Raw genomic sequence first — 12136 nt, 5'->3', positions numbered from 1 at the left:
ACCAACGCTTTACACGTTCAGAGGGTTGCCAGTTGGATCCACCTACCGGAGCATGTGCTTCTTTGTTCTGTGACTGTGACATTTTAATTATTTTGATGGTTACTTATTAAAAACTGGCAGGATAAAAAAAAAAAAAAACTGGCAGGATATCCATGGGGCTTAGTAAAAGAGTATAACTCGAAAGCATATTCTGGCCGAAAAGCCACCAGAAGTCAGAGGGCGGAGGCTATTTGATGAATCTAAATTTAAATCCAAGAATGGTCACAGCTGAGTTCTCAGGGCTACATTGAATGCTCTGATGACTCTTTACTGCTTAAAAGCTTTTAAAATGTAAGAGAAAAAAATCACCAGTGATTTTTCAGAAACAATTTTTAAAACTCAAAAACCAAGGCCTGTTCTTAGGAAAAGTTTAATGCATTTCCAGAGTGGATGAGAGTACCCGTTGCCCTCTTAATATATTTGTTCACCTAATCACACTCTTGGGAGCAGGGCTTCTCAGACTCCAAGAGCCAGATGATGTGGAAAGATTTCTTGAGCGGAGTGGAACAAGACCTAGCACCCATGGACAGAGCAGCCTGCAGACCCAAGAGAAACAAGAGAGGACCAAGGCCATCGTCTGCTAGCATCCCTGATGGGCTTCTGCCTACACGGTCACCATGATCTGATCCAGAGGTTTCCGTATTAGGTCGGGCACCGTGGCCTCCTGGCTGGGGTACCCCACGGGGAGCAGCATCAGCAGCTTTTCGTTTGCGGGGCGACCCAGGAGCACCCTCAGACGGGGGCCACAGTTGAGAGGAGTGGTAGTGACAGTCACCAGTCCCGCATTCTACAACAGGAGGGGAGAGAACACATTGGCAGGTCAGTGGGCGAAGTCACGGCTTTTTTTGTAGTCTGGGGACATTCTGGTCCCTATTAGGACTGCTTGTCCCATCACTTCCCTGAAACTGCTACCTTGGGCAATTGTATTTTGAACCTTACATCCTCTCCTCAATCTCCCGGTCCCACATTCTTTTAACCAAACAATGAGAAGCTTCTTGAAGAAGAAAAGTACTAGTCTGATTTTTTTCATTGATGGTTCAGAAATAGGAATGGTTATTTCGTGGAAAGAAATGTGGGGAATCCAAAGATACCAAAGGAACGGCCCCCAACCCAGGGAGTTCCTATGCTTCTAAAACCAACAATGGAGGCGGAGCATCATCCCCAGCTGAAAATACCTATTCCCAATGTCAGAAGACCCAGTGGCCCAGGGATCCGTTGGGGGGGGGAGGGATTACTCCATCAACTTCTCCAGATAATGAGCCCCTCTAGATAATAACCACCTAATAAAAATCATGTGCAGCTTCAAGATGCTTCCCCAGCAGACTATCTCCATCCTCTCTGTTTTCCCAGCCAGAGGATCACTGCTAAACCTGAGCCAGACGGAAGTTCTGGAACTGACTTTGAGAGTCCCACAGGAGAGGCTCTTTGGTCCATCACTATTCGATCTGTGCAGATGGAAACTTCAGCAAGATTTTCCTCTTTGCTCTCACAAACAGGACCTCCCCTCAGATTTATGCCAGAGGGGACACTAGAGGGCAGCAAACTCAACACTAACGCGACAAGGCTGCTCAGCGCTCAAAAATCTCTGTGAACTGAGCACCCCAAGATGAATGAAGGGTGGGGCGGTGTGGTTCGACATTGTTCATCATTTCCTTTACTGCATGCTCACAGATCAGAAAGGAATTAAGACGCCACCTCCTCCAGGCCGACTTGTTGAGTAATCGAAGAGTGTATTTCATTTTTGCGTAACAATGACTATATTCTACAAGGTGTTTTCAGAATACACATTTCTCTTGGAAAAGCAGGTAAGTTTTTGGAAATAATTGTCCCTCGAAAGTATGATCACTCACTCTTCCAATCTTGTTGGCTTCATTTGTTTTTCTTTTGTGTGTTTCCTGTCTCTCTCCACCCCGGGACAGCAGTCCCCATCCAGAATGTGCACACAGTTCACAAGGCAGAGATCCCCAGCACCCCACGCCCCGGGGCCTGTCACACAGAAGGAGCTCAGAAACTATGGGTTGAGTGGATGAACTGAATCGTGTAAACGGTATACCTCAGTCCTGCTCTATTTCACACTTAACATCGCTCTAGCTACTCCGTAGCAGTTGCAATATAATGTCAACTCGACTTTCCAGGAAGAGTTCTATGATGGAGTCCTCTTCACAGCCTTTAATCATTCCATTGACGTAGACAACGTGAGCACAGCTAGGCAGTGTGGCCCCGGAAACCCTTGAAGCTTCTTGTCTTTACAGATGAAGGCAAACACCATGACCCTCTTTCCCAGCCTAAAGTGATGTCCTAAGTGAATTTCTGGAAGAATTCCAGCTTGTTGCACTATTATGCCCACCGTGTACCCAGGTTTCCCAGGTCACTTTTCACACCAGAGCCACCTTACCTAGGAATTCAACTTTAGATAAACAACTTCCAAATGTCTCCAAACTAGAAACTCAGCTGAAATTTGTGAATAAGGCCACTGTTTGGCCTTCAAGCACCACTTCTCTCTTTGGGGCAAGGTGGAGTGGGTAACAAACCTGCAGAGCAGCCAGGAGGATGCCGCAAGCAATGGAAACACTGATTTCATTGTAGTAGTGGACCTTTCTTTTACCATTTGCAGCAAAACCATGTACTTGTTTGAAAATCAGAATCAAAACAGGAGCTGTGTCCAAGTACTCCTTAATCCAGTTGGTTCTGAAGGGGACAAAAGATAATCCAGAGACAATTTGCTCTTAATGATTTTTTTTTTTTTTTACAAACTTAGCTTATTTACATCTAAAATAAAAGCATTTTCTGGGGACATCTGGGTGGTACAGTCAGTTGAGTATCAACTCTTGGTTTCGGGTCAGGTCATGATCTCGGGGTCCTGGGATCAAGCCCCATGCTCAGCAGGGAGTCTGCTTGAGGATTTCTCTCCCTCTCCCCCTATCCCTCCCTCTCTTGCTCTCTTTCTCTAAAATAAATTAATCTTTAAAAAATATCAAATAAGAGCATTTTCTTGTCTTTCATATTTCAATTGAAAAAAGCAAGATTTTTATTTGTTTGTGTTTTACTCATATTTTTCTGTCCAGGCTCATTCAATCCTATGAACATGTGTTAATAAGGGTGTAGTATGGCAAGGCACATGAAATGCTGAAAGATACAAAGATGGATCCTATAACCCAACAGGAAATATGTGAAATTTGGCAAACTGAAACCCGGTAAGTGGAATTAAAGAAATATAAGTCCAGTCATTAGGAGCCCTCCAAATGAAGTGTTGATAATTTTTGAATAAGCAGATTAGAAGAACATTTCCAAGTTTCCCTTGAGGTGGGGCACTGAAGACAGGATGAAAAGGGGGCACTGGGGAGGGCATCCTTCGAGCCAATGAGTAAAGGTCAATTTGGGACAGAGGATGATTGGCAGACCAGGGAGTTTTCAGAAGCTGGTAGACTGGAGGGCGGGGTGCATGGTGGAGCACAGGTGGCCCAGCAGGTTACATACAGACTGTACAGTTTCCTGGACTTCATTTGGTAGATAAAGGAAAGTGACCATAAGCTCTGAGCAGAAGCATTACATAATCAGCTCTGTTCCTGAAAAAGGCAGACTGGTGTGGGCAAGGGACCAGGAGAATTTGGGGGAGGTATAGAGGCTGGAACTGACAGGTCTAGTACAGGAACAAAGGAAAAGAAAAAGATGATGGCGAGGCTTAACCAAAATCACAGGTGCAGAGATGGTAATGCTGTCAGTCCGGTTGTGGAGAAAAGAAGGAGAACTTTCTGGGAGTGGGAGATAATTCGTGTGAGGTGTAAATATTAAGTTTAAATTTTTGCTTTCCATCTCAGGAGTGTATATCTTTCCCAATTCCATTACATTTGGCAAAAGCTTTATTCCAGCACAGATATTCAAAGTAGGACTCGTGCAATGTTATATATTAGAATTTTTCTTAGGATATGGATACATTAGGTAATTAATTAACAAGAGATGATTTCATTTTAAGCCTAGTTATGCTTCCCTGTTTTTTTTTTAAAGATTTTATTTATTCATTGATGAGTAGACAGAGAGAGAGGGAGACAGAGGCAGAGGGAGAGGCAGGTTCCCCACGGAGCATGGAGACTGAGGTGGGACTCAGTCCCAGGATGCTGGGATCACAACCTGAGCTGAAAGCAGGGGCTCAACTGACTGAGCCACCCAAGCATCCCTGCTTCATTGTTTTAAAACACACTAAACTCACTTGTGCAGTTTTCCATGGTTCTTCTTACACTCTTATCTGCTACAGGTTACATTTCCAAAGTTACCCTACCATGCTTCAAGAAGCTTAGTCCCATTGGGCTATTACCAATCCTTTGCTCCTTACAAACAGGGAGAATGTTCATCATTTACCCAGAAGATAAACTCTGGACCTGATAGGTTTTGCCGTGTTGGGCCACCTACTGAATTTCCTGCGACTCAGTTCCCACATGTATAAAAGGCACTATGATATATTCACCTCATACAGTTATCATGAGACGGAGATAAGTAAAAAACATAAAGTGCTTAGAAAAGTACCCAACCTAGCACATACTACTGTGTGTGTGTTAGTATTATTACTACTATTATTATTTCACAGTGAATAATTTTTTAAAAATCTTTTAATACAAAATGAAGATTAAGCAATATATCTTGGTTCAAAGGCAGATTAGTAAGTAATTTTTAATGATTTTTGTACTTCTTTTTTTTTCTAGACATACATTGGTATCTAATGTTTCTGGTTTGTTCAATTTTACAAGAATTTATTATGACATCACATTAAAGCTAATCAAAATACAGCAACAAGACCTATGAAGAAAAGGACAGATAGCACCTTCTGCCTGGGGTGGAGGGCTTACACCAGCAAACAGAAAAATAGAAAGTTTGACAGGTGGGTTGGACCTAGGTTGTATATTGGGTCTTTAATGACAGCTACTGGTTTCAGAATTGACTCAAATAGAATGTCAGGACATATGTTCATTTGCAGTTCAACAAACATGTATTCAATTACCTACTATGCATCAGCACTATGCTAGATGGTATAGTTTAAGACATTTTAAATCTGGACCCCTAGAGTTCTTATGTATATATGTATGTGTACATATTGCCTGCAGAGAAAGTCTATCAGCTTCCTAAAAAATGGCCTATAAAATAAGAAGAAAAGTAAACTAATAACTAAAATGCTATGTGATAGAATGGCCGTTTTCTTTTTTAAAAAAGATTTTATTTATTTATTCATGAGAGACAGAGAGAGAGGCAGAGACATAGGCAGAGGGAGAAGCAGGCTCCCTTTGGGAAGCCTGATGTGGGATTTGATCCCAGGACCCTGAGATCACACCCTGAGCCAAAGGCAGATGCTCAACCACTGAGCCACTCAAGTGTCCCCAAATGGCTATTTTCAATGCACAGAAGGTGTATATTAAGTGTTTTGAGCACAGAGATGAGAGAGTGACTAATTTTGCCTTTGTTGGGGACTAATTTTGCCTTTGTTGGGGAAATTTTGCAAGGGCCCAGCAGCATTTTGTAGGCACTGTGCATGCATAGGGCAGGACATCTCTCTAACTTAACTTTTACCCATCCCATTTTCCCCATGAATATGCATAAGATTTTTATGTTTATTATTAATATCCTGCACTAGTTCCAGAGCATGAAAATAAGTTACAACTCCATGAGGCATCAATTTAATAGAATTTAAATATCTTATGAAAAAATATGTCCTCTGGAGCCAAATAAATGAAACAGGAGCAGAGCCAAGACATCCTCTTCCTATCACCCAGCCCTTACTGCTGAAAAAGAGGCCTCCCCTTCTCCCCAGGACTGCAATCTCATGACCCTTTCTAGTATCACAGCCTCGTGTCACACTGGGATATCAGATAACACTCCAGAACTGGCCACTAACAGCCCATAGCTGAGATTCAGCAGCATGAGTGCCTCAGCATTTCCACTTCCAAGGATAGAGCAAGCTTCTCAGAAGTAAGAACCATCATCACTGGCCACCGTCCCTCCTCCCACTCAGCCTCAGAGCACATGGGAGACAAAGGAAATGGCCTTTTGGGGGGAGGCCAGTGTTTGTAAAGAGCTCTCGCTCGGTAAATGACGCCAATGAGGAGGATGAGTCTACACAACTGAACGGTGACTATTTTATTGACAGAGGTGACTGAACAGTTATGGAACGCGTCTGAGATATTACGAAGGCTGACTGCCCCTCAGTGGGGGAAAGAGGACTCCACAAATCACTCTTAGTTGCAGCTACTAGAAAAACTGAAAACTCGCTGGACCTACCCTAGTGCACCAAGGCACTGCATTAAATCTAATTACAGTGAGTTTCACCCCACTTCCCTCCAGAAGATAAGGAAGCCCACACGGTTACTAATGCCTAATAAATATTACATATGTACTAAATTTTTACTCTTACTATGTACTAAAACTAAAGCCTACTTAGTAAGATCACTTGGAAGATGTTATCACTTTAGCAAATGTAATCTACTTCAGTCAAGGTCCTGAGAAGTATTTTATGATCTTACATTCCAGATGGGAGAAAAGTGAAGTCCTCAAAGTTTTATTTACTATTACTTGGGTCAAAGCCTACTTATTTACCAAAGATGCATATGGCATTTACTATGTGTCATCACTGCTCTACATGCTTGCAAACATGCTTACAAATGTCATTTTCATAATGAAGCAAATCCTAGACATTCCCATTTTACAGATGAGAAAATCAAGGCACAAGAGGTTAATAAGTCCATTAACATTTTGTACCTCAGCTTCTTCAGGTCTGTAACCCACTGGCGTCCCATCCTTTTCAAATAGTTTATTTCCTCCTCCTCCTCAATGATCTCTCGAATCTTGTGCTTCACATCCAGGTCTTTCACAATCACAAAGGTCCAGGGCTCCGTGTGGGCCCCACTTGGGGCGGTCCCTACCATCCATTAAATTAAAATCAGAAATTAAAACACAGGAAAATGTCAGAATGCTCATTAAGAATAAATATAGTAAGTCATAGTTGCTCAAAATGAAGTTCGATCACCTAGGGAACAAAGTGCTTGGCTGCAGACACTGCTATGTTGCTGCCACTCTGTTTCATTCTGTATCATTTAGGGGATGCAAACCAGCTAAACCGAGGTCAAGACTAGTGGTTCTAGGGTTATGGGAATTTACCATCACTCTCTATGTGGGGGAAACATTCCTAAATAACCGTACCATGACCACTAAGGAAACCCAGAAGGGAAGTTCTGACAGCCCAAATTCTCTAAAATGTTATTTGTTTTGATATTTTTAAAAAAAGGAAAAAGTCATGAAGCTTCTTGAAAATGATAAAAATGTAAATGGTAAACTGGCTTTTAAAACACTTATGAAATGAGGCACTTGGCTGGCTCAGTCCATTAAGCATCTGACTCTTGATTTCAGCTCAGGTCATGATCTCAGGGTAGTGAGATCGAGTCCGACGACCAGCTCCATGCTAAGCTTGAGATTCTCTCTCTCCCTCTGTTCCTCTCCCCGCTCACTCTCTCTCTCTCTCTCAAAACAAAAACAAAACTCACCTTTAAAATAATTAATTAATTAATTAATTAAATCTCTCATGAAAGGTAGCTTAACTATAACTTGTTTGGTAGCTATATCAGAACAGTGAGTGTGGCACTGTGAGGTTTGTGGTCCTGCTGGGGACACATGAGATCTCTTGGCCCTGGTGCTCAGTACATATAAGTCTGTCTTCAGCTCTCATGGGCTATGGGAACCCTCAGCCCACACTTGGATCGGTTTCAGTATTCTGGGACAAAGCTTCCTAGTGTATCCCAGTGCCTGAGGAGCTTGAATTCTCTTTCATATTCCAACTGGGGCCAGCTTCTGATGTGGTATAATTCTGCTGTCCTAGAGATGGCCTGCTGTTCCTAATGAGAACCACAGTCCTACCCACAGGTAGCATATTTCAGAAGCAACTATTCCTATCTCCCTAGTGAATAATTTGATAATATAAACTCTATACCAAGGGGGTCAGGACTGCCTGCTTCATGGGGCTCTTGTTTACCTCCCACTGCTCCCTATGGTTGAGAGGGCATGATTGGATTGTGAAATGCAAGTCAAAAGCTAAACATAAAGCCCAAATTTCTGAAAAGAGTGATTCCAGTTCCCTTTGTATCCATGTTATTTGTTCACTAAATATTTGTGTCATTACACATTGGAAATCAAGTGTTCCCTAATGTTTTTCATTATGGCAAATTTATCTGCACAATATATGTATACACACACATATATAGACACATATATACACAGAGGGAACTTAGTGACTGCTATTGGTAGATACACAACTAGCCAGTGCATTTGCACTCTTAACTGAAATGAAATGCTTTATTGTTGCTTCCTTTCAACTTGAGCAATGGATTCACAATGGCCATATGATAATTTTTGCGAATGAACTTAAATGTGATTTATATAGGAATAATACTCCAATGCTCCAATAATACTCAAATAGAGGGATTTCTCTTACATCTCCTCCCCCTTTTTCCATAACTCTTTTATTTTCCTCTGTGGAGCTATCAATTTGTGTTGAAGATGGGTTTGCCTTGCTGTGGTTTACTTTGCAAATTCATATAGGTAAATGCCACTAGTTTACCTATACCTAGTTAACGGTACTAAAGCATCATGGTATGCAATATAAAAAATTTGGTTCCAAAAAGAGAAATGCATAAATATGAGTGTGTGTGTGTGTGTGTACATGTGTTTCAAAAGGAGGAGAAAGTAAAGGGATGTTTCTCTTCCAGTGTATAATAGTATGCTCAGGAATTTTTATTTTTAATAAAAGAGCATAATATTAAACAATTTCAGAAGTTTTAAACTGTTGTCACAACTGCTCCCAGGAAGTTTGTAATAGTCACTAGTTTGTAGAAAGTGGACATCATTAGGCTTCTGGCAGCCAGTTAACACCTGGGTAAGACTTTATAGATAATTGTATCACTCTGGGCTTTATTCACTAAGTTTAAACTTTATTGCTCCTATGTTGTCACTTGCAGCTGACATTCTTAAAGACACAATGTGCAATTACAGACCTGCTGATTTGATGACATTATCAATGACTTCCATGGGGATTTGTTCATTACTTATGAATCTGACAGATCGTCTTTTATTGAGAAGTTCGTAAAATTCCTGGGATCTCTTAATCATTTCCTTCTCAGGATACCGGGTGTGGGAGAATGGAATATGTTCAACATTTTCCTCTGACTCTTGCCAGTCATCAACATCTGCAAATAAGAACAAGAAAGGCAGCAAATTAAATGATCTCTCTTGGTCATGAAGGGGAGCAGGGGATGCTGCACCAAAATATGCCTTTTTCGCATAAGGATAACATTGAGCTGATAATTTTTAAGAAACAACAGATGCAAGAGAAATTCTGAAAACCAGAGTAAAAGTTACCTTTTTGTAAGGGACATTTACCTTTACAAAGAATACTTCCATTCATAAACCTTCTCTGTACCATGAAGAAAAGGATGATTCTCACAAGAAATTCTTATCAGTGGAGAAAATGGACTTAAATCTGCACAACAACCTTACCCTTGTTTAAAATACTGTGCTCTCCTTGATAACTTCCCATAACCGGGCCCTCCTCCCCCAGCATCTTTCTTTTGTTGTTAGTTGAAGATGGTATTTAAGGTGGTGGCTTGGGCTATTTCAGGGACTTACTCAATTTTCCTGGGTCTGTTCCATGTATACAGGAGGTATACATACTATTAAACTCCTATTTGTTTTTCTCTTAATTTGTCTTTTATTGGGGTGGGGGCAGGGTCTCATCAAGAACCTAGAAGGGTAGAGGGAAAAATATTTTTCCTCCCCTACAGTCACAAGGTGGCCAATGGGGAGAAGGAAATAAAGTTCTCAAAAATGTTTGCAAGTTTATAATTTCAAAAGCATCAAGAAAAAATGAAAAGAATGGGTCTATAGAATCCTGAATTCTGATCTTGACTATTGACTACCCAAATTCCACACTGGTTATAAATCAAGAAAAAGAAAATTTTACCTACACAAAGATGAAGAATGAAAATTTCTATTAATGGTGAACTGGTATACTTGAAACACAATATCTTGTTAGCTGAAAATCATTAAGTCATGAAATAAAGTATTTTTAAAGTCTTTTAAAATATTAGTGAACTGCTGGCAACATAGTAAGAAATTCCTAGGCTAAAAAGGGGAATATGAACCTGCAGAGGCAAGTAAGCACAGAAGTCACATTTCCCTGATAGTATTTGACAATCTCTACATATTTGAATTTTTATTTTTATATATTCAAAGATTGTGGGAGACAGGAATCAAAACCTAGACCCACACACAATGGGAAGGCTAATAAGCTGGGACCCCAAGGGTACAGCCTTAAAGAAAGCATGGATCATAAATATATCATCCCTCAATGGTTTATATCCTTTGGTGGGTCCTGCCTTGAATGTGGCATTTAATGGTCCTGCCTAATACCTCTGGAAAATACCTCCATGGCCTAGCAGAAGCAAATGCCAATATACAAATAATTTTAAGTACAATTACTAGCAACCCACCAAACACAATCAAGCATAAAGAGAAAACATATTGAGCAAGAAACAACAGAAATGATATTTAAAAACATCTCCAAATATTAAAATTATCCAATTCAAAAGATAAAACAATTATGATTACTATGTTTAGAGGGGAAAAAATACAAACATATCTGTAGGAAAAGATAAAAGGTGACATAGAAAATATGAAAAAATAAACCTCTAGAACTGAAAAGTAAAGTGATAGAATTAAGAACTCAATGGATGGATTTAAAGCAGGATATATATACCTAAAGAAAAAAATCAGTGAACTGGAAGATAACTCAGGAGAAAATATCTGGAATGGAGCAAGGAGAAACCAACAGATAGAAAACATAAAAAGCAAAGCAGGGTGAGGTATATATTAGAGGGAGACAACCGTTGAGAGGAAGAAGGAAGAACCATTGAAAACTCACTGCAATAGCCAGGGTGGGATAATGTGCAAAAAAAAGAACGACAAATTCTTGGGGTATCTTGGAGATACAAATCATGAAACCTGCTAAAGTGTGTAGCTTGGAATGGTGGGAGAGAGGGACTAAGAATGAAGCCCAGGTGGTGGGCTTTAGCATCTGGGGAGACAGTGGGACTGTCTACTGAGATAGAGGATAAGTGATGAACCATCTGAGGGAAGAAGAGGTAAGAATCAGCAGTCCATCACATTTGAGAGGCTGTGAGCTGTTCAAGCAGAGATGTCTAGTGTGAAAGTAAAAGTCTGAGTCCAGAAGGTGTGATGTCACTTTGGGCACCCTCACATAAAGATGAGAATGACAACAGGAACAGAAGAAAAAGAACAAGAGGATCCAGTGCCTGGCCCTGACGATCTCGAACATTCCAGGTGGAATCCAGGTAAAGGATTAGGTTTCTCCTGCACTTGCATACACATATTTCACTCTGAGTCTCTGAAGATTGACCAGGGAAGGGCAAGGCAAGAAGGAATGACTTCAAAGACACTGAAAACCTCAATGACAATACCATGTCAGTAAGTATCATGGTTTGCTCATTGCTGTTAGTGACAAAATTCCTTATACATTTTACTAGCCAGGGCAGCTTGGACCCAAACTATACACATTTCATGAGAAGGCCCAGTTACTTAGTTAAAAGGAAGTGGGTGTGATCGGGGAGTGGCAGCAAACACCTATCAGCTTTCTAGCAATGAATTCTGAACCGAACCCAGGTGTCAGTGTCAACCCTGAACTTATCAAATGTGTCAACAGAGACTTTCAATACCAGCATTACCTTCTATATCATTTGTTATGAAGTCTCACGGTCTCTGTCCTTAGTAAGTGGTAAATGAGCAAATGCATGAAATGCCTCATTAACTCTTTGAAGGGTAAGTTACCAACTCTTAATACCCATTCAGCATGTGTATAAACTTAAAGGCAGCCTAGGTGCATGGCGTGGCAGTTTCTGTAGCTTCAAAAATCCAAGGTAGGGGATGCCTGGGTGGCTCAGCGGTTGAGCGTCTGCCTTTTGGTTCAGGATGTGATCCTGGAGTCCTGGGATTGAGTCCCACATCAGGCTCCCCACAGGGACCCTGCTTCTCTCTCTGCCTGTGTCTCTCT

General features: G+C 41.0%; 1 protein-coding gene across 1 annotated transcript in view; it reads right to left on the bottom strand.

Moving 5' to 3' along the window:
• Positions 1-507: 507 nt before the first annotated feature.
• The window catches only part of IYD (iodotyrosine deiodinase), a 17893-nt gene continuing 6264 nt past the window's right edge, over positions 508-12136 (bottom strand). The window contains exons 2-5 of the mRNA XM_025422545.3: positions 9066-9257; positions 6781-6940; positions 2571-2727; positions 508-826 (exon numbers count right to left, since the gene is read on the bottom strand). Of these exons, the coding sequence (XP_025278330.1) occupies positions 644-826; positions 2571-2727; positions 6781-6940; positions 9066-9257 (692 nt within the window). The 3' untranslated portion in view covers positions 508-643. The remainder of the gene's footprint in view (positions 827-2570; positions 2728-6780; positions 6941-9065; positions 9258-12136) is intronic.

Source organism: Canis lupus, chromosome 1 (genome assembly GCF_003254725.2).
Source record: "Canis lupus dingo isolate Sandy chromosome 1, ASM325472v2, whole genome shotgun sequence".
Lineage (NCBI taxonomy): Eukaryota > Metazoa > Chordata > Mammalia > Carnivora > Canidae > Canis > Canis lupus.
This window is presented reverse-complemented; position numbering and strand designations above follow the sequence as displayed.